At 42.5% G+C, this 20,306-nt stretch overlaps 2 protein-coding genes and 1 long non-coding RNA gene across 7 annotated transcripts in view; 2 read left to right on the top strand and 1 right to left on the bottom strand.

The window, feature by feature from the left end:
• LOC111528935 overlaps positions 1 to 5,311 on the top strand; it is a 16,989-nt gene extending 11,678 nt beyond the window's left edge. Inside the window, exons 2-5 of one of the 3 annotated variants that reach the window (XR_002727208.3) lie at positions 1,567 to 1,735; positions 3,835 to 3,955; positions 4,709 to 4,760; positions 4,907 to 5,308. This is a non-coding gene — a long non-coding RNA (uncharacterized LOC111528935). Of the gene's footprint in view, positions 1 to 1,566; positions 1,736 to 3,834; positions 3,956 to 4,708; positions 4,761 to 4,906 lie in introns of all 3 variants that reach the window. The other 2 variants (XR_002727210.3, XR_002727209.3) reach the window with 2 other exon arrangements.
• Positions 5,312 to 5,935: 624 nt separating this feature from the next.
• Positions 5,936 to 12,616, bottom strand: LOC111528936. Its single transcript, XM_026449431.1, has 2 exons — positions 12,021 to 12,616; positions 5,936 to 6,021 (listed from the first exon to the last, which is right to left on the bottom strand). The coding sequence occupies exon 1, from the start codon at positions 12,614 to 12,616 to the stop codon at positions 12,182 to 12,184; it is 435 nt and encodes a 144-aa protein (XP_026305216.1). The 3' UTR covers positions 5,936 to 6,021; positions 12,021 to 12,181.
• The window catches only part of ZNF382 (zinc finger protein 382), a 33,242-nt gene continuing 25,134 nt past the window's right edge, over positions 12,199 to 20,306 (top strand). The window contains exons 1-4 of one of the 3 annotated variants that reach the window (XM_023195821.3): positions 12,199 to 12,242; positions 14,431 to 14,501; positions 16,812 to 16,938; positions 17,522 to 17,614. In XM_023195821.3, the coding sequence (XP_023051589.1) occupies positions 14,493 to 14,501; positions 16,812 to 16,938; positions 17,522 to 17,614 (229 nt within the window). In that variant the 5' untranslated portion in view covers positions 12,199 to 12,242; positions 14,431 to 14,492. Of the gene's footprint in view, positions 12,243 to 12,392; positions 12,622 to 14,430; positions 14,502 to 16,786; positions 16,939 to 17,521; positions 17,615 to 20,306 lie in introns of those variants that run through there. The other 2 variants (XM_023195820.3, XM_023195819.3) reach the window with 2 other exon arrangements.

Below are 20,306 nucleotides of genomic sequence, written 5' to 3' on the forward strand. Positions count from 1 at the left end.
TATGAAAGAATTTTAAATGGGAAAAACTCAGAATGAAAGCACAATACCTAAAAAGAATCAATAGATTTAAAAAATAACCAAAGAGAATTTCTAGAAATAAAAAAGATCTTAAGTATAGAGAACATAACAAGCACAGCTCAAAATTAATGAACTTAAAGATATATCTGAAGAGATTACCTATAATGCAGCACAGAGATAAAAAGTGAAAGACAGATGAGAAACTAAGAGACATGGAAGAAAATAAAAGGGCCCCAAGACACATCTAATGAATGTCATAAATGGAGAAAAAGGAGGAGGAGCATCAGAAGAAAAAGTGTTTTAGAACTTTTCATAAAGTCAGTTTTAAGATGAGGAATCAAAATGAGTGTCAAGTAGGATAATGAAAGCCGATCTAACACCTAGACACATCATCAGTGATAATACAGAACAGAAATCTTGAAAAGAAGGGAGGCAAGGAAAGAAAAGAAAAACAGCAAAGACATGCTACCTAAAAGGAAAGATGATTGCACACAGATGTCAGAAGACAGGAGAATAATACCTTCGAAGTGATAGAGGAAAAGTAGCAATTAAGAGTAGGGCAAAATAAAGACATTTTCAGACAAAGGTTTTTTTCATAGACTCACTGGCAGAATTTCTAAAGGATTTGAATCAGCAAAAAGAAAAACTCAAAAGACAGAATGAGATAAAATTTTAAATGATGAGCAAGGAAATTGGTGAGTATGTTGGGGATTCTGTTTACCAAGTAATGATGATTACTTTTTATGGAATTTCAAAACAAATTAGATCAAAAGCACCAGACAAAAATAGAGGCGGGATGTGGTAGTTCACACCTGTAATCCCAGCACTTTGGGAGGCTAAGATGGGCAGATCACTTGAGGTCAGGAGTTGGAGACCAGCCTGGCCAACATGCTGAAACCCCATCTTCACTAAAAATACAAAAATCAGCCAGGTGGGCCGGGTGTGGTGGCTTACGCCTGTAATCCCAGCACTTTGGGAGGCTGAGGTGGATGGATCACCTGAGGTCAGGAGTTTGAGACCAGCCTGGCCAACATGGTGAGACCCTGTCTCTACTAATAACACAAAAATTAGCCAGGTGTGGTGGTGTGCACCTGTAATCCCAGCTACTCAGGAGGCTGAGGAAGGATAATCGCTTGAACCCAGGAGGCGGAGATTGCAGTGAGCCGAGATCGTGCCACTGTACTCCAGCTTGGGCACCAAAAGTGAAACTCCGTCTCAAAAAAAAAAAAAAAAAAAATCAGCCAGGTGTGGTAGCACGCATCTGTCATCCCAGCTACTTTGGAGGCTAAGGCAAGAGAATCACTTGAACCCAGGAGGTGGAGGTTGCAGTGAACTGAGATCGCCCCACTGCACTCCACCCTGGGTGACAGAGGGAGACTCTGTCTCAAAAAAGAAGAAAGAAAGAGAGAGAAAGAGAAAGAACCTAAAGCATTCTAAGGTCTTTTTTATTGCTCAAGAAGGAGATACCAATTAGTCATTAAGTCAAAGATGCAAGGTTAAGAGTAACTTCCAATAATAAAGCAATACAATATCTTATTTTTAATCCAGTGCAGGGGAAAGGAGAATAAAGAACACTTAATTGATCTCATAAAAAAGCATAAAAGAAGCAGCAAGTATAAGCCTGATTAAAAAGAAAGTGAAGAAGGAGATGGGTCATTGAACTAAGGGGAGGCCTGGTGACAGCTCTTGGAAGATGGAAGTCTGACCAGAACAGCACGTAAGTCAATCAGGTTGCTGTGGCCAAAGTGCATGGTCCTTGCCTCTCTGAGTTTGTGGTGGAGAGAAACAACAAACCCAATATTAAACGAGAAGGAAAGAATTAAAGACTCAGGCCTATCAGTTTCCACTCCCTGCCCTCCCATTACTTCCAGTTTAAAGGTTTACAGGGGCTCATGGATGAGTGGGAAGTTTTTGCAAAGTTTGATATAGAAATGAGCTGCCTCTTGACCAGCAGAGCACCCCAGATTCATCTTCATGTGTAGTAACTGAGCTGCAGGGCAGTCAGTGTTCCAGAGCTCTGTGCTCAGACAGATCTAGCTACAATCCCCACCTGCACTGTTTTTAGTTGTGTATATCCCTTAATGTTACTGAGCCTCATTCTCTTCTGATGAAAAATGAAGACAGGCATTTCTGCTCTACCCATCTCATCTGTAAATGGAGGGAGTAAGTTTTTATGAAATGAGACAAAGTATATTCAGTGTCAGTGTAGTCAATAAATTAGTGTCTTTCTACCTGTTTCTCACAAAACTGAAATAAAAGCTGGAAAATTGCTTTGTGCACTATGCATACAAAAGAGATTACTATGAATTTTTCTAAGTGATTAGCTCATGACTCCTTTCCATACTCCTCAGCAGTGGCAACGTTGGGAGGCTGGATTTTGGTGGGATGGAAGGTAATGAGGAGACTCTGGTGTCTGGCCACCTCCAGGACTGAATGTGATGGTTAACGATATTTAACATCACCACACAGCTCATTCCTAGCTGGCTCAGTAACTATGGATCTCTAAGCAACATCTTAACATTTATGCTTACATCTTCTAAGCTACGTATGTACTGTTCCTTGATTTACTTGCCACATTGATTATTTAAGGGGTTCCAACTGTGGATCATGAGGCAGAAGAGGTGACAAAGGGCAGGCAAAGACAGGAGTATCCAGTGTGGAACACAAAATCCCATTATGACTATAAAACATTATATGCTCTTTATTACATTTTAACTTCAAAAATTGTTGACTCCATTTTCCATTTCCTTGTAATATGTATTGAGCTTTTCAGTCCTGTTTTGTCATCATGCAAACAAGTAAAATTCTTAAGGATGCAGACCTACCTAATAGTAGTAAAAAGGAATCTTTTAAAAATAGGGAGATGTGTTCTCCCTATGGAGCTACAGGGGAAAAGACACCACTCTGTGTCATAAAATCCATTTAAAAGAACCTGATATGATAAACTATTGAATTGAGAACACTCAGTGAATGTCAGCGTTACCCTCCTGGTCAGTAGAGAGATAACTCTGATCATCCTGAGCTATTTTCCTGTCTATAATTTGCTTATTTGTATTATTTGTGCAAAGGAGTCTTTAAGACCTCATATTTCAATAGTAATCGTAAATCCTGTTGTTTATGTCATAATTCGCTGCCCTGATAATGCTTAAACTCAGTCTCTGTTTTTCTAGAACACATAAATATGTATACGGTTTCTGTGTTAAGGAAAAAGAGGAGTTTGCAGATTCTGTTTACTCCTATCATGCATAAAAGTATAATAAAATCCCATGACCGGCTGGGCGTGGTGGCTCACGCCTGTAATCCCAACACTTTGGGAGGCTGAGGCAGGTGGATCACTTGAGGTCAGGAGTTTGAGACCAGCCTGGCCAACATGGTAAAACCCCATCTCTACTAAAAATACAAAAATTAGCCAGGTGTGGTGGCAAGCGCCTGTAATCCCAGCTACTCAGGAGGCTGACGCAGGAGAATCGCTTGAACCCAGGAGGTGGAGGTTGCAGTGAGCCAAGATCACGCCACTGCACTCCAGCCTGGGTGTCAGAGCAAGACTCCATCTCAGGGGAAAAAAAAAAAATCCCATGGCCTTCTTAACCATTAGGGAAATGCACAACAAAACAGTAATGAGATACTATGAATACTTTACACCTACTACGATGGCTATAATTTTTTTAAAGTGTTGTCAAGGATGTTGAGAAATAAAAACTCTTTTACCCTGCTAGTGGTAATGTAAAATGGTCCAGTTGCTATGAAAATCAATCTGGCAGTTCCTGAAATGGTTAAACATCATGTTAGCATATAATCTCCAATTCTACTCCTCAGGTCTACCTGACAGAAATGAAAACATTTCCACACTAAAACAGGCACATGAATCTTCACAGCAGCATTATTCACAGTAGCCAAAAAATGGAAACATCCTAAACATCCGTCAGCTGATGAATGGGTAAGCAAGATGTCATACCTTTTCCATATCTTAGAATATTATTCAGTCATAAAAAGAAAATAATAATGATACACGTTACGTGGATGAACTTTCAAAACATTATGGTAAGTTAAAGAAGCTAGTCATGAAGGATTTACATACTGCATGACTCCATTTATATGTATGAAATGACCAGAACAGGAAAGTCTGTCAAGAAAAAGCACATTAACAGTTGCCTGGGGCTGGAGGGCATGGGGGTTTGGAAGTGATAGCAAAGGGGAGCTGGATTTCTTTGGGAGATAAATACGATCTAAAATTGTGGTGATGCTTGAGCCCAGGAGTTTGAGACCAGACTTGTCAACATGGTGAAACGCTTTCTCTACTAAAAATACAAAAATTAGCCAGGTGTGGTGGCGTGTGCCTGTAATCCCAGCTACTTGGGAGGCTGAGGCAGGAGAATCACTTGAACCCAGGAGGAGGAAGTTGCAGTGAGCCAAGATCATGCCACTGCACTGGGCGAAAGAGCAAGACTCTGTCTCAAAATAAAATAAAATTGTGAGGATGAATGTATTACTCTGTGAATATACAAAAATCCATTGAATTGTACACTTTAAATGGGTGAATTGTATGTGAATTATGGCTCAATAAAGTGGTTTTAACATGTCTTATGCCTTAAGGGATTACTAGTTTAGTATATGACCTCCGGTAGTAGTTTAATGAAATTTCGAGGGAGATCTCTTGAGCTTGATTCACAGCGTTGTTTTACCCTCCTAGCGTCCACTCCCTGCCGTCTTTGCATAGGAGAACCACAGTCCTGTATTCAAAGGTAAAAGTGGATAAGTACCTCATGATCTGAGGGTGGGTATGATGGAAAGGGTTGTCATTCACTTGGTCTGCCCTGTCCTGTAAGTGTATGTTTGCTCCCCACACCTCTGTCATCCTTGGTCTGAATTGAGTGCTCTTCCACCTCAGGAACATACTGATGACCCCCAGCACTGTGAAAATCAGAACAGTGAATGGCAGGATTCAAAGGGCCATGACAAATATGAGGGAAATGGAAAAGGAGAATGCAATCTATTGTGGATCAAACCTAACAGACAATGGCAGCAAGAAGTGGGGAGAGAAGAGAAACTTTCTCTGGAGTCTTGCCTATTCTGTGCTTCCAACAATATGTCCCTTCCCCATACCTTGTCCAATGCATCTCTTCATCTATATACTTTGTAATATCCTTTATATTAAACCAGCAAACATAAGTGTTTCCTTGAGTTCTGTGAGCCACTTCAGCAAATTAATTGAACCCAAAAAGGAAGTTGTGAGAACCCCATCTTTTTCTTTCTTTTTTTTTTAAGACAGGATCACGCTTTGTTGCCCAGGCTGGAGTGCAATGGCACAGATCACTGCTCACTGTAACCTTGAATTCCTGGACTCAAGTGATCCTTTCACCCCAGCCTCCCAAGTACCTAGGACTACACAGACTTGTATCTCCATGCCCAGCTAATTTTACTTTTTATTTTCTTGAGACAGGTCTCACATTGCCCAGACTGGTCTTGAACTCTTGGCCTCAAGTGATCTTCCAGCCATGAGCCACTGTAAATGTCTGGGAATGCCAACTTGAAGCCCGGTTGGTCAGAAGTTCTAGAGGCCCAGACTTGCAACTGGTGTCTGAAGAGATGGCAGTCTTAGGGACTGAGCCCTCAGCCTGAGGGATCTGATGCTATTTCCAGGCAGATAGTGTCAGAATTAAATTGGAGGATACGCAGTTGGTGTCTGCTGCAGAACTGATTGCTTGCTTGCTTGCTGATAGGGGAAATCCCCACATATCTGGGGGTCACTGAAGTCTTTGGTGTTGACTCTTACTGTGTTTGTTGTTTTCCTGTGAGAGCAGAGCAGAAAAGCAAGGAAATGTTTTCCTCTGGTCTGTTTTCCAGACCAGTCTTTACAGAAATGCACACAGAGCTTCAAACAACACTGCACTTATACAACCCTGAAAGTTAGTAAGTACCTCTTTCCGTTCTGCTCCAAGCACTTCAATGATTTCAGCCTTACTGTAGTCCTGGCCTTGATTTTTAATTTCTATCTCTCAGCAACTGGCAAAAAAAAAAAAAAAAAAAAAAAAAAGACAAAAAATATCAGTGAAGATATATGGATTAGCAACCAACTTGATAAAATAAATATTTTGCAAAATAATGCACCCAACAACTGTAAAATACATGTGCTTTTCAAGTGCACATGGTATATTCAAGACAGATCACATGTTAGGCCATAAAAAAAGCATCCGTGAATTTCAAAGGATGAAAATCGTACATAATGTGTTCTTTGGTGAAATGAAATTAGGAATCACTGACAATGAAGTACCTAGAAAACACACAAATGTTTGGAAATTAAACACACTTCTACATAATCCATAGGTTAAAGAAGAAATCAATGGGAAAAAGAAAATAGTTTGAACTGATAGTGAAAATGCACCATATAAAAATTTGTGGGGCTAGGCATGGTGGCTCATACCTATAATCCCAGCACTTTGAGAAGCCAAGGCAGGTGGATCACCTGAGCTCAGGAGTTTCAGACCAGCCTAGGCAACTGGGTGAAACCTCATCTCTACAAAAAATACAAAAATTAACAGGATGCGATGGCACGCAATCATGTGCTGTGGTCTCAGCTACGTGGGAGGCTGAGGCAGGAGGATCACTTGAGCCCGGGAAGTCGAGGTTGCAGTGAGCCCTGATTGCACCACTGCACTCCAGCCCAGGTGACAGAGTGAGACCCTGCCTCAAAAATAAATAAGTAAATATCTAAATAAATAAAAAGAAAATTTGTGGAATGGAGTTAAAGTAGAGATTCTGGATTTAAATGCTTATATTAGAAGAGAAGGCCTAGAATAAATAACTACAGGTTCTACTTTAAAAGGCTAGAAAAGAAAAAGTAAAGTAAACTCTCAATACCCAGAAGAAAGGAAATAAGATGAGAGAAAAAAAAAATGAAATAGATATATGATTAGCCAAACTAAAAGTGAATTCTCTGAAAAAAGGAACAAAATTGATAAAACCTTGGGTGGGCATGATGGCTTATGCCTGTAATCCCAGTACTTTGGGAGGTCGAGATGGGCGGATCATCTAAAGGCAGAAGTTTGAAACCAGTCTGGCCAACATGGTGAAACCCCATCTCTACTAAAAATACAAAAATTAGCCAGGCATGGTGGCATTTGCCTGTAGTCCCAGCTACTCTGGAGGCTGAAGGATGAGAATCGCCTGAACCTTGGAGGTGAAGGTTGCAGTAAGCTGAGATAGCGCCACCGCATTCCAGACTGGGCAACAGAGCAAGACTCCGTCTCAAAAAAAAAAAAAAAAGTTGATAAAAACTTAGCAAAGACAAATTACTAATATCAGAAATGAAAGATAACTTATCACTAAGGAGCATATTAGATATTAGAAGTCTAACAATATAATTATTATTGGGAGGCCAAGGTGGGCAGATCACAAGGTCAAGAGATCGAGACCATCCTGGCCAGCATGGTAAAACCCCATCTCTACTAAAAATACAAAAATTAGCTGAGTGTGGTGGTGTGCGCCTATAGTCCCAGCTACTCGGGAGGCTGAGGCAGGAGAATCGCTTGAACCTGGGAGGCAGAGGTTGCAGGGAGCCAAGATCACGCCACTGTACTCCAGCCTGGCGACAGAGTAAGACTCCGGCTCAAAAAAAAAAAAAAAAAAAAAAAGAATTACTATAGACAACTTAATGTCAACAAATTTGAGAATTCAGATGAAATGGACAAAATTCCTTTAAAAAAATACAACTTACTAAAACACACAAGATGAAACAGATATATCAAGGAAATTGAGGCCACGCATGGTGGCTCACGCCTGCAATCCCAGCACTTTGGGAGGCCGAGGCAGGTGGATCACCAGGACAGGAGATGGAGACCATCCTGGCTAACATGGTGAAACCCCGTCTCTACTAAAAACTACAAAAAAATTAACTGGTCATGGTGGCGGGCGCCTGTAGTCCCAGCTACTTGGGAGGCTGTGGCAGGAGAATGGCATGAACCAGAGAGGCGGAGCTTGCAGTGAGCCGAGATCGTGCCACTGCACTCCAGCCTGGGTGACAAAGCGAGACTCTGTCTCAAAAAAAAAAAAAGGAAATTGAATTTATTACATCAAGAAAAGAAATCTCCAGGCCTAGATGGTTTTACCAGATAATTCAACCAGAAATTTAAGGAACAAATAACACCAATCTTATACAGACTTTTCCAGAAAATAGGGAAGGACAGGACAGTTCATATTTTTTTAGGCCAGTACTACCCTAATACCAAAACCTGATAAAGATATTACAAGAAAAGAAATGACAGACCAAAAACCTCATGCAAAAATTCTTAAGAAAATGGTAGCAAATTTGGCTGGGCATAGCAGCTCATGCCTATAATCCCAGCACTTTGGGAGGCCAAGGCGGGTGGATCACTTGAAGTCGGGAGTTGGGAGACCAGACTGGCCAATATGGTGAAACCCTGTCTCTACTAAAAATACAAAAAAAAAAAAAATAGCTGGGCATGGCAGTGGATGCTTATAATCCCAGTTACTTGGGAGGCTGAGGTGGGAGGATCACTTGAACCTGGGAGGTGGAGGTTGCAGTGAGCCGAGATCATGCCACTGCACTGCAGCCTGGGTGACAGAGCAAGACTTGGTCTCAAAAAAAAAAAAAAAAAACGCCGGGGACAGTGGCTCACACCTGTAATCCTAGCACTTTGGGAGGCAGTCAGGCGGACTGCCTGAGCTCAGGAGTTCAAGACCTTCCTGGGCAACATGGTGAAACCCCATCTCCACTAAAATACAAAAAACTAGCTGGGCATGGTGGCACATGCCTGTAGTCCCAGCTACTCAGTAAGCTGAAATAGGAGAATTATTTGAACCCAGGAGGTGGAGGCTGCAGTGAGCCAAGATCATGCCACTGCACTCTAGCCTGGGTTACAAAGTGAGACTCTGTCTCCAAAAAAAAAAAAAAAGAAAGAAAATGGTAGCAAATTTAATCTGAAAAAAAAAAATAAGAAAAAGGTTACAAAATGAACCGCTAATACAAGATTTAACAACAACAAAAAAACAAGAAATAGGAAGTGCTGAGCTAGAAGCAGTTGGGTTGGTTGGGAGGCAGGATTCCATGTGGGCCAATGCCATGTTGAAATGGCATTGTTTTCTGCTTAACATTTTTAAAAATCAATTTTATTCATATTAATTGAATAAAGGAGAATAAAACATGATCACTTCAGTATACAAAAAAAATTATCGGACAAAATATAATATCCCTTCATGATGAAAACTCTCAGCAAGCTAGAAGTAGATGAGAACTTGTTCAATTTGCTAGTCTATGAAAACCTCCAGCTATAATATAGTGATGAAATATTAAATACAATCCTCCTATGATAAAAGAAAGGCTATCTATGTCTGTCTATGACTGCTAAACAATATTGTAATACAAGTCCTAGCAATTACAATAAGGCAACAGAATAAATGAAAGCTGTAAATACTGGCAAAGAAGAAAACCTCCTCTCTAGATGACACAAGTATTTACTTAAAAATCCTAAAGAATAGATTCTTTTTTGTTTTTATAGATAGGGTCTCAGTCTGTCACCCAGGCTGGAGTTCAGTGGCACAATCACCACTCACTGCACTCTCGACCTCCCCAGCTCAGGTGACTCTCCCACCTCAGCCTCCAGAGTATCTGGGACTACAGGCATGTGCCACCTCACCTGGCTACTTTTTTGTAGAGATGGAGTTTCCGCCATGTTGCCCAGGCTACTCCAGGGCTCAAGCGATCTGTCTGCCTTGGCCTCCCGAAGTGCTGGGATTACAGGCATGAGCCACTGCACCTGGACAGGTCCCAATCTGTAATCAAATGAAATCAACTTTTAATCATCCCTCCACCATCTTTTGGATGGTCCAATACCTCTTCAAGAGCTTTCATTTTACTGTTCCGAAAAAAGGCTGAACCTATAGTGGATGCTAAATATTAATGGGAAAATAGAGGGATCCATTAGGAGAATCTTGGACTGTTTGGCATCATTGCTCACTGGAACTGGGGACAAATTCTTAAATCTCTGTTACATAGGACATTTCAAGATAACGTTTACATGATCTAAAATATGACTATGTTTAAGAAGTAGAGACAGTTCACCAAAACCATGGCTAAAAATGGTTAAGAACTTGTCAGTCCTCCTCAGGGGTCCTCTCTTTGCAGAAGCTCAGAAACCACAGAGCTTAAGGGCTGGGGAAGGAAAACTGCCTATGAGATGAAAGATGCCTCTCAGCTTCCAAAATGGGGGGGAGGTAAGAGGGATTCTGGATAAAAAACCCTGCACCCACAAGGAGTCCAGCAGACAGATGTAGACACCAAGCAGACCTCCTCCTAATCTAAAAGTAAGGTCCAGACAGCAAGTTTCTGGCCCACCCCCCACTCTGCTAATGCTGACCTGGACCTAAAATTAAGTCACTCAACCCTGTCTTGAGATAACAGAGGGAGAAAATCCTCCCTCCATTCGACTCTGGGGTTGCAAAGGGATGACACCATCCACACCAGAACTGCATGAATGGCATCAGGGACAATCAGAGACCATAAATTCCAGGGAGACTAATAACACCATTTCTGGTCCTGCATGCTCTTCCAAACTTTGCCACTAACCCCTTCAAGAGGTACAGTCTATTTCCCTTTCTCTTGAAATTGGGTAGGCCTTTGGGACTCCCTTGATAAACAGAATACAACAGAAATGACACTATCCAACAAGGCTAGGTTAGAAAAGGCAACAGAACAATCCTGATCTCTCTCAAGATGTGAAAATGCTGTGGATCTGCAATATTCAACTTGCCCCCACAGAGCTTCCAAAAGAGTATTTTCGCCAGGCCCGGTGGCTCACACCTGTAATCCCAGCACTTTGGCAGTCCAAGGTGGGTGGATCATTGAGATCAGGAGTTCAAGACCAGCCTGACCAACATGGTGAAACCCCGTCTCTACTAAAAATACAAAAATTAGCCGGGCGTGGTGGCGCATGCCTGTAATCCCAGCTACTTGGGAGGCTGAGGCAGGAGAATCACTTGAATCCAGAAGGCGGAGGTAGCAGTGAGCTGAGATCACACCACTGCACTGCAGCCTGGACAACAAGAGTGAAACTCCATCACACACACACACACCCCTTTGGAGAAAGGAATCCTACTTTTGGGGCCTCAATATCATATCTTCCCAGGACTTTGCCTTGGGAGCAATTCCAGCTCTAACATCTCCATATGAAACACAAGGCTGTGCATAACAGAACACAGCCTTGTCCATGTGAAACACAAAGCTGTGCTTTTTCAGTTGGAAACTTCCTTCTGGATCTCAAATATCCAGCTTCCCTTTCAATAGCCATTCGACTGCACACTGTGCAATGTGGTTATAATGTGAAATGACTGAGGCAGTGAAAGAAATCCCAGTACAACAAACTCCAAGAAACCACGTAACTTAAAATTGGCCCCAGAGGTTGGCGAGGCCGCATGCCACTGTGCATTATGCATTATGAAAGCGACAGGGGCCATGCTTTAGAACAGAAGGTCTCAGAGTCTTCCACAGACACAGATCAAGCCACACAGCGATCTTGTCCACCTATTCCCGAGCCCCACAACTGCAGAAATCAAACTCTGTAAAGCTGCACCAGGCCAGTTTTGACCACAGTCTCCAGTGGGTAACAACAGCGCTATCACAGGATCACTGATAACAGCATGACACATTCACAGTCACCGCTCAGCGCCGTCATAAAAACCGCCCCGCCCCCACTCGGTCCCGCGGACCCAATCGGGGACTGTCAGGGCTGTCCTGGCTGTGCACCTGCTGTGCACACACCCCGCACCCGTCCCGCGCCCGTCACAGGCGCGCCCACTCAATCACACCACACACGGACGCAGCCACAGAACCGCACACACAAACACAATCACACAGTCTCCCTCCCCAGCAGGTGACTTGCACACAGGCCGGGGGCTTCTGCCTCCACAAGCCCTCTCCGCCCCCCCAGGAACCCGGGTCCCCTGCCGTGAGCTCCTCTCTCATCCAGACCCGGGTCACCTCAACTCACCACATGGAAAACGACCACCAGGTTAACGGAAAAGGGAGCCGGGGTCCTGGAAGAAGCGTAGTCCACGTCGCAATAGAGTCGGCTTGGGTGCAAATGGAGGGGAGCGCCCGCAGCGAGCACCGCGCGGCGCCTAACGGGCCGCCCCGGAGACTCCTGGGAGCTCAGGCCCACGCGCGAGTGCGCAGGCGCAGACGACTCACCCTGGGCCGGGGGTGAGGCTCGGTGGGTGCCAGGGGTGCTGAGGAGGCCGAGGAGGGCACTGGGAGCTCCGTTCCGGGAGAGCTGTCTAAGGACGCGGAACCGGGTGGGGAGGCCGGGGAGGTAACCAAGAGTCCCAGCCGGGCCTGGTAATTCTGAAGAGGGAACCGAGACCGCGGTATCCAGACGCTCAGATCTGTACGAGCCGGGCCTCGGGCGTGGTCCGTGGGCGTGACCTTGAGGGTGACCCGGAGCGAGCTACGCGAAGGGGGATTTTGCCCGTTCTGATCCCGCGGAAGCGCCATCGCTGGCGACGGGTCCCCGCGCGGAGCGGGCGCTGAGTGTGCGCGCGCGCGCGAGTTGAATGGGGGTGGCCTCCTGCGCCCAACCTGCTGCATTTTAGGTGCTTGTCTCTCTTTGGGATGTTGTGGCCGATTGTGTGAAAAGTGGACAGAGTAGTGTTGCTGCGCGAGGTTTCCTCTGCGTGTGTCTATTTTTAGATTAGGTGTGAGTCGCATTTGAGACTGTGAGTGTGGAGAATTGAAAGTGATTTGTGGATGCGATTGTGACTTTGCCTGGAATCGTGGTAGCTGCTGTCTGAGGCTGTGAATGACAAGTGGGGCCTGTAGGTTGGTGGTTCTCTGAAGGATGTTTGATTGACTGTGACTCTGCATGTGTTTGTAACCTACTGTTACTTCTGGTGGTTTTGTGGCCTTGGTGACCTAAATATTTGAATGATTGAGGAACTCTGTTATGACCATGGCTAGTTGGTTATGTAAGATTCGATTATCTGAATAGTAGCCATTAAACTTCCCTCCAAAATTGTAACTAATTAGCAATTTAGCAAATAAAATAGAGATAACAGTATCAGAGGGGAAAAGGTGATTTTCGTAATTCCCAGATTCGTTACCTGGAAACACCATATTAACTAAAACCAGTATGTTGAAATGAATAGCGTTCCAATGGGGGTCATGCAGGAAAAAAAAATTTTTTTTTTTACCATAGCTACCACTTTTGTTGTTGTTTTTGTTTGTTTTAAGATGAAATCTTGCTCTTTTGCCCAGGCTGGAGTGCAGTGGCATGATCTCTGCTCACTGCAACCTCTGCCTCTGGAGTTCAAGTGATTCACCTGCCCCAGCTTCCTGAGTAGCTGGGACTACAGGCTTGCGCCACCACGCCCAGTTAATTTTTATATTTTTAGTAGAGATGGGGTTTCACCATGTTGCCCAGGCTGGTCTTGAACTCCTGACCTCAAGTGATCCCCCCCCGCCCGGGCCTGCCAAAGTGCTGGGATTACAGGTGTGAGCCACCGTGCCTGTCATAACTACCACTTTCTACACTTCTATATGAGTGAGGTTCCCTACTTCCTTAGGCATGCTAAGATAATAAAAAGTATTGGATAGATTTTTAATAAGTCCAATCTCACTGTAATAATTAAAATCGTTATTTTGCGAGCCTGGCGTGGTGGCTGATGCCTGTAATCCCAGCACTTTGGGAGGCCAAGGTGGGCAGATCACGTGAGATTGGGAGTTTGAGACCAGCCTGACCAACATGGAGAAACCCTGACTCTACTAAAAATACAAAATTAGCCGAGTGTGGTGGTGCATGCCTGTAATCCCAGCTATTCAGGAGGCTGAGGTAGGAGAATCGCTTGAACCCGGGAGGTGGAGGTTGCGGTGAGCCAAGATTGTACCATTGCACTCCAGCCTGGGCAACAAGAGTGAAACTCCGTCTCAAAAAAAAAAAAAAAAAAAAAAAAATTCTCAATACAATATAGACCAGATAGGCACAGATTTAAAAGTTGTCAGCTGTCTTCATCAGGGCTTGGGAAGGTATTCTCATCCACTACTGTCAGTGTAAATTGGCAAAAAGTCCAAGAAGAACTATCTGGAAATACACAATAAACCTGTGTTTAGTGGGAGATGGAAGGCAGAGCTGCAGAGGGAAAAACACAATGTTCCCTATCTTGAAGTTAAAACAGGTTCCCCAGAATCCTGTGTACTTTACCAAGAGACTGGGTTTCTGGTGTTTGTGAGGGAGCCTGATTTGTCCGTTTTCCCACTAACTACCATTCTGGACATCTGAAGGGTACACAGGGTGGACAAGTGCTGAAATAGTGAACATTCATGCAGATTTAACTGAGTTAATTCTGGGAGTTCTAAGTTAAGTATGGTCTCACACATACATGTATCCTCCATCTTTGCTTTCTCAGGACTGTTTCCTTTTCCAAAAGAAGAGCTCAAAAGAGAAGGTTCATCGAGAAATCTCAAAGCCATGTCTCAGGTGAGATGATGTTTCCTCTCTTTCTTAAATAACTTTTTTTCATGCTGTATGAACATGAGCTTCCCTGTCCTTTAACCTTCCCAGATATTGGGATTGTCTTCCGTGAAACTAGTCTTTAGTCAGGGCCAGATTAGGATGAGGCAGGCAAGTGGCATGAGGTGAAATATTTAAGGGGTACCCTCAGGGCTGTGCCTTCCTAAATTTTGCGTTCTAGATGCCTCACCTGCCTCACCCTATATCCAGCCCTGTTCACAATTTCTCCATTCCAACCAGATCAACTTAAGCCTTCCCCAAGCGCACCTTTTAGTTGTACATATTCATTGGGTACATCATTCATCATCTCCTTTCTCAGTCTTCTCACAAACAAACTGCTGGAACAGAAAAGTATTGTCTTGATTTAAATGGGAATATATGGCTTGAATCAATTTAACTTGTCCTGATGCTGATTTGAGATCTAAGTTGTGAGTAGTCATGGAGCAGACATGGAAAAACCTTAATTATCTCCGCTAGCCTAGGTTTTGCAATGATATGTTGGGAGATAGAAGTGGTAGATCCCAGCATTAGTTTCTGGAAAGATGTCCTGCTTTGTGAAGTGTTTAGGATAGCAATTTGGTTGCAGGCTTGTAAAAGAAACAAGTTTTGTGTTCCTCCTCTCTGATCTTCCCGTTTTATTCATGTCTGCTAGCTGTTCCTATAAATTGTGGCCTGCCAGTGAAAACCTTTCCAGTGTTCTGATGCTGTTAGAGATTTGTTATTTTCTTTTTAGTTTCTTTTAATGTTTCATATGCTGGTGCAGGAGAAGGAAATCCATATGCCAGGCCACTTTTGAAATCTCTATTGTTGGTCAAACAGTACTTTTTCCTCTTTTCATATCTTTCAGAAAATTTCTCTTTAGCTCATCCACCAACCTTTACAATATTGGTTTTCCTCAAATGCTAATTGGTTCTCTTCTTCACAGTCCCTTTTTCTCTACGCATAATCATATTCACTCTGAAGGCTACACTTCGTGTGATTCTAGTGACTCTCAAATACCCCTCTCCACTCTAGACCTCTGTCCAGAGTGTCAGAACCATATATCCAACCTCCACTAACTATCACCACCTGTATGTTCCACAGACACTTAAAGTACATTTCCAAGGTTTACCTCATTACTTCCTTTGGTCCAACCTACATTTTCTTCTGTTTCCCATTTTCACTTTCTAGTCCCAGCAGCCATGCATTTGCCTATGCAGATAACATGCCTGTATCTCTTCCACTCTACAGCCAATTTACAACCATCTCTGTTGTAATGGTGGTCATGTAGGTGCAGTTGTTCTCTGTCACCCCGCTGACACTTCCTTAATCTAGAAGACATCTCTAACCATGGTTACTTAATTGTCATTCCCACCTAATATACATTAAGCCTTTTCTAGTCTTCAGGAGTATTGCCTCAAAACTTTTATCACATAACATGTGTGTCAACTTATGTTTATTCATGTTCTTTATATTCCTTAAAGCAACAGACCCAAAGTAGGGCATGCATCACAGTAGAATGTATGAGATAGTCTACTGGAAGGAAATAAAATATTAACAATTTACATTCAAGAGCAGTAATCATTAACAATGTAGATTTTCATAAATGCCTATTGATGATTTATAAATAGCTACAATGTTGGGAATGTGTTCAGTATATCTTTAAGACCGCTGTTCTGTAGGAAAAAAAATCTAGTATCATGTCATAATATCCCCACTATCTACCTCCATATACCTTTTCCTTCTTAGAGCTCAAAGACTGTTTCCTAACATACTGTGCCTTTTGCTATTTCCTGATTTACTAACTGGTTTTTTTCTCCCCATGAATTTTTAAAAGCTGATGCCCTGTATTCCTACAAAACAAATTCGTTGTGAGTACAAAACTTTTATGTCCTCAGTGAAGCCTCAGAGTACAAAATGAAATTTTTCCTTGTTTTGTGACACTTTACCTTGTACGTATTTCTGTCATTGCATCTGTAAAACCTACTAAGTGCATGTATTTACATGTATGCCCCTCTCTTAGCCTGTAACTTCTCATGCGCAGGGTCAGGGTTTTATTCATTTTGGTCTACCAGGCAACCAGTCACATTCAGGACAAGTAGTGTGATCTCAGTATGTTTAGCATGAGATTATAAGTAAATACAAATGGATGTATTTTCAGAGAGAGAATTTTATACAATATAAAACATAAATAAGGAAACTAGTCTGACCAGTAAACATTGTCAGTACTAGGTCTTCAATATCTAGTTCTCACACATTTCCGATCACTTCAGGATGAACTAGAGTATGCCCTTACAGGGATCAGTGTCATTCAAGGATGTGACTGTGGACTTCACCCAGGAGGAGTGGCAGCAACTAGACCCTGCTCAGAAGGCCCTCTACAGGGATGTGATGTTGGAAAACTATTGCCACTTTGTATCTGTGGGTAAGAAGCACTCCTGAATCTTTCAATGTCATGCAACTCCTTCTAAGAATTCCTGATACATATAGAACTTTGAATTTCAGGGATTAGAGGTGATTTTTTTTTTTAGTAGAAAGTATTATATTGCCAGGCCCAGTTGCTCACGCCTGTAATCCCAGCACTTTGGGAGGCCGAGGCCGGTGGATCACTTGAGGCCAGGAGTTCAAGACCAGCCTGGCCAACATGGTGAAACCCTGTCTCTACTAAAAAGTACAAAAATTAGCTGGATGTGGTGGCACATGCCTATAATCCCAACTACTTAGGAGGCTGAGGCACGAGAATTGCTTGAACCTGGGAGACGAGTTGGCAGTGAGTCAAGATTGCACCACTGCACTCCAGCCTGGGTGACAGAGCGAGACTGTCTCAAAAAAAAAAAAGAGAAAAAAATAAAATATAATTATATCATCACTTGTGTAGTGTAAGGTATTAACTTTGGTAAGACATTAATGTATATCTCATTTACTACCTTGAAGTTGTATCTTTATCTAACTTCAATAGTTTTAAAGTCGAAACAGCTTAGACCAAGAGTCTCATTTTCCATCATCAGGGTTTCACATGACTAAGCCTGATATGATCCGCAAGTTGGAACAAGGAGAAGAGCTATGGACACAGAGAATTTTTCCAAGTTACAGCTATCTAGGTGAGTCTATAAATGAAGTCTAGTAAATATTAAATGTCAAGTAGTTGATGCCTTTGAATGTTTTTAGGGATCTATTTTTGTTATTGTGGTAAAATACACATAACATTAAATATACTATCTTAAACTTTTTAAGCATATAGTTCAGTGGCATCAAGTACATTCACCTGTTGTGCAACCATCACCACCATCCATCTCCAGAACTCATCTTGCAAAAATGAAGCTCTATACCCATTAATTTCCCATGGCCGGACACGGTGGCTCACGCCTGTAATCCCAGCACTTTGGGAGGCCGAAGTGGGCGGATCACGAGGTCAGGAGATCGAGACCATTCTGGCTAACATGGTGAAACCCCGTCTCTACTAAAAATACAAAAAATTAGCTGGGCATGGTGGCGGGCGCCTGGAATCCCACCTACTTGGGAGGCTGAAACAGGAGAATTGCTTGAACCTGGGAGGCGGAGGTTGCAGTGAGCCAAGATAATGCCACTGCACTCCAGCCTGGGTGACAGAGCGAGACTCCATCTCAAAAAAATAAATAAATAAAAATAACTTCCCTTTATCCCTACCCCCTAGCCCTGCCAACCACCATTCTACTTACAGTCTCTGTAAATTTGGCTACACTAGGTACCTCTTGTAAGTGGAATCACGTAGTATTTATCCTTTTTCTGACTGGCTTATTTTACTTAACATAATGTCCTCCAGGTTCATCCATTCCTTCCTTTTTAATGCTGATTCATATTCTGTTGTATGTATGTACCACATTTTGCTTATTCATTCATCCATCAGTGGTCAGTTGGGTTCCTTCCATCTTTTGGCTATTGTGAATATTGCTGCTGTGAACATGGGTGTACAAATGTCAGTTTTAGTCCCTGCTTTCAGTTCTTTTGGGTATAGTCTCAGAAGTGGAATTGCTGAATAATGTAGTAATTCTGTGTTTAATATTTAAGGAATCACCATACTGTTTTCTGTAGTAGCTGCATCATTTTACATTCCCACCAACAGTGTACAAGGGTTACAATTTCTTCACCAGCGCTTGTTATTTTCTATATTTTCATAGTAGCCTTCCTATTAGTGATGTATTAAAGACGTGAGACCTGTAAAGTGCCTATATATGGCTGACTTTCATGCCTCTAAAATGTAAATTTTAGGTATGAATATCACTCCCCATGTAAATCTTTTCCTTGTTTACCTGTGTTTATGGAAGTATTGGCTGCTATTACCTTACCAAGAATCTATTCCATGTTTTATAGGTATAACGTACATGGAGATATAAAGTGTAAAGTTCTGTGAGTTCTGACAGAAGTATAAACCCATGTATCTCACACTCCAATCAAGATAAAAGACAGTTTCATTAACCCATTAAGATCCACTAGGCCTCTTCCAACTCAGTCCCTCCCGTTAAGACAATCAGAGTTGTGACGTCTACCAACATAGATTCATTTTGTCTATTGCAAACCTTTTTCATATCTGCTTTCTTTCACTCAACTTCATGTCTGAGAGATTTATACATGCTTCTGCATGCATAAGTAGTTTGTTAACTGTGAAACAGTTTTCCATTGTATGAATATACCAGTTTATGCATCTCCTGTTGAAAGACATTTGGGATGTTTTTAGTTTAGGATGTTTTTAGTTTATGAACAAAGTTGCTATAGTCATTCTTGTAAAAATATTTCTGTGGACATACATGTTTATTTTTCTTCAGTAAACACCTAGCAGTGATATTGCTGATTCATAAGGCAGATGCGTATTTTATTTCTTTAGAAACTACCATTTTAGTTTGGTAGTTTAGTAGCTAAAACTACTATACCATTTTAGACTTTCATCAGCACTGTATGAGAATTTTGATTGCCCCACATTCTTTTCTACATTTTATGCTCATTTTGGCTATTCTGGTCATTTTGGCCATTCTTGTTGTATAACTTAGCAGTTATTTTTTATTTATTTATTTATTTTTTTGAGACAGAGTTTCGCTCTGTTGCCTGGGCTGGAATGCCGTGGCGCAGTCTCAGCTCGCTGCAATCTCCGCCTCCTGAGTTCAAGCAATTCTCCTGCCTCAGCCTCCTAAGTAGCTGGGATTACAGGCGTGTGCCACCATGCCCAGCTAATTTTTGTATTTTTAGTAGAGACGGGGTTTCACCTTGTTGATCAGGCTGGTCTCAAACTCCTGACCTCGTGATCCACCTGCCTCAGCCTCCCAAAGTGCTGGGATTATAGGCGTGAGCCAGCGCACCTGGCCAACTTCGCAGTTTTAATTTAGATTTATCTTACGGCTAATAATATTGAAAACCTTTTCACGTGCTTTTTATATCAGAGGCATCTGTTCAAGTGTTTTGTTTGTTTGTTCATTTATTTGTTTCCTTGTTTTTGAGATGGGGTCTCACTCCATCGCCCAGGCTGGAGTGCAGTAGCGCAATCTTGGCTCACTGCAACCTCTGCCTCCTGGGTTCAAGCAATTCTCCTGCCTCAGCCTCCCAATTAGCTGGGATTACAAGTGTGCGCCACCACACTGGGTACTTTTTTGTATTTTCAGTGGAGACGGGGTTTCATCATATTGGCCAGGCTGGTCTTAAACTCCTGACCTTGCCATCTGCCCACCTTGGCCTCCCAAAGTGCTGGGATTACAGGCATGAGCTACCGCGCCCAGCCCTGTTCAAGTGTTCTATCCATTTTTTATTTAAGTAGTATCTATTTTT

The sequence above is a fragment of the Piliocolobus tephrosceles genome, chromosome 21, assembly GCF_002776525.5.
Source record: "Piliocolobus tephrosceles isolate RC106 chromosome 21, ASM277652v3, whole genome shotgun sequence".
In the NCBI taxonomy this organism is placed as follows: Eukaryota; Metazoa; Chordata; class Mammalia; order Primates; family Cercopithecidae; genus Piliocolobus; species Piliocolobus tephrosceles.

Excerpts from the sequence above, each read along its gene's own strand:
- LOC111528936 (XM_026449431.1), bottom strand. The coding sequence starts at position 12,616 with ATGCAGCAGGTTGGGCGCAGGAGGCCACCCCCATTCAACTCGCGCGCG.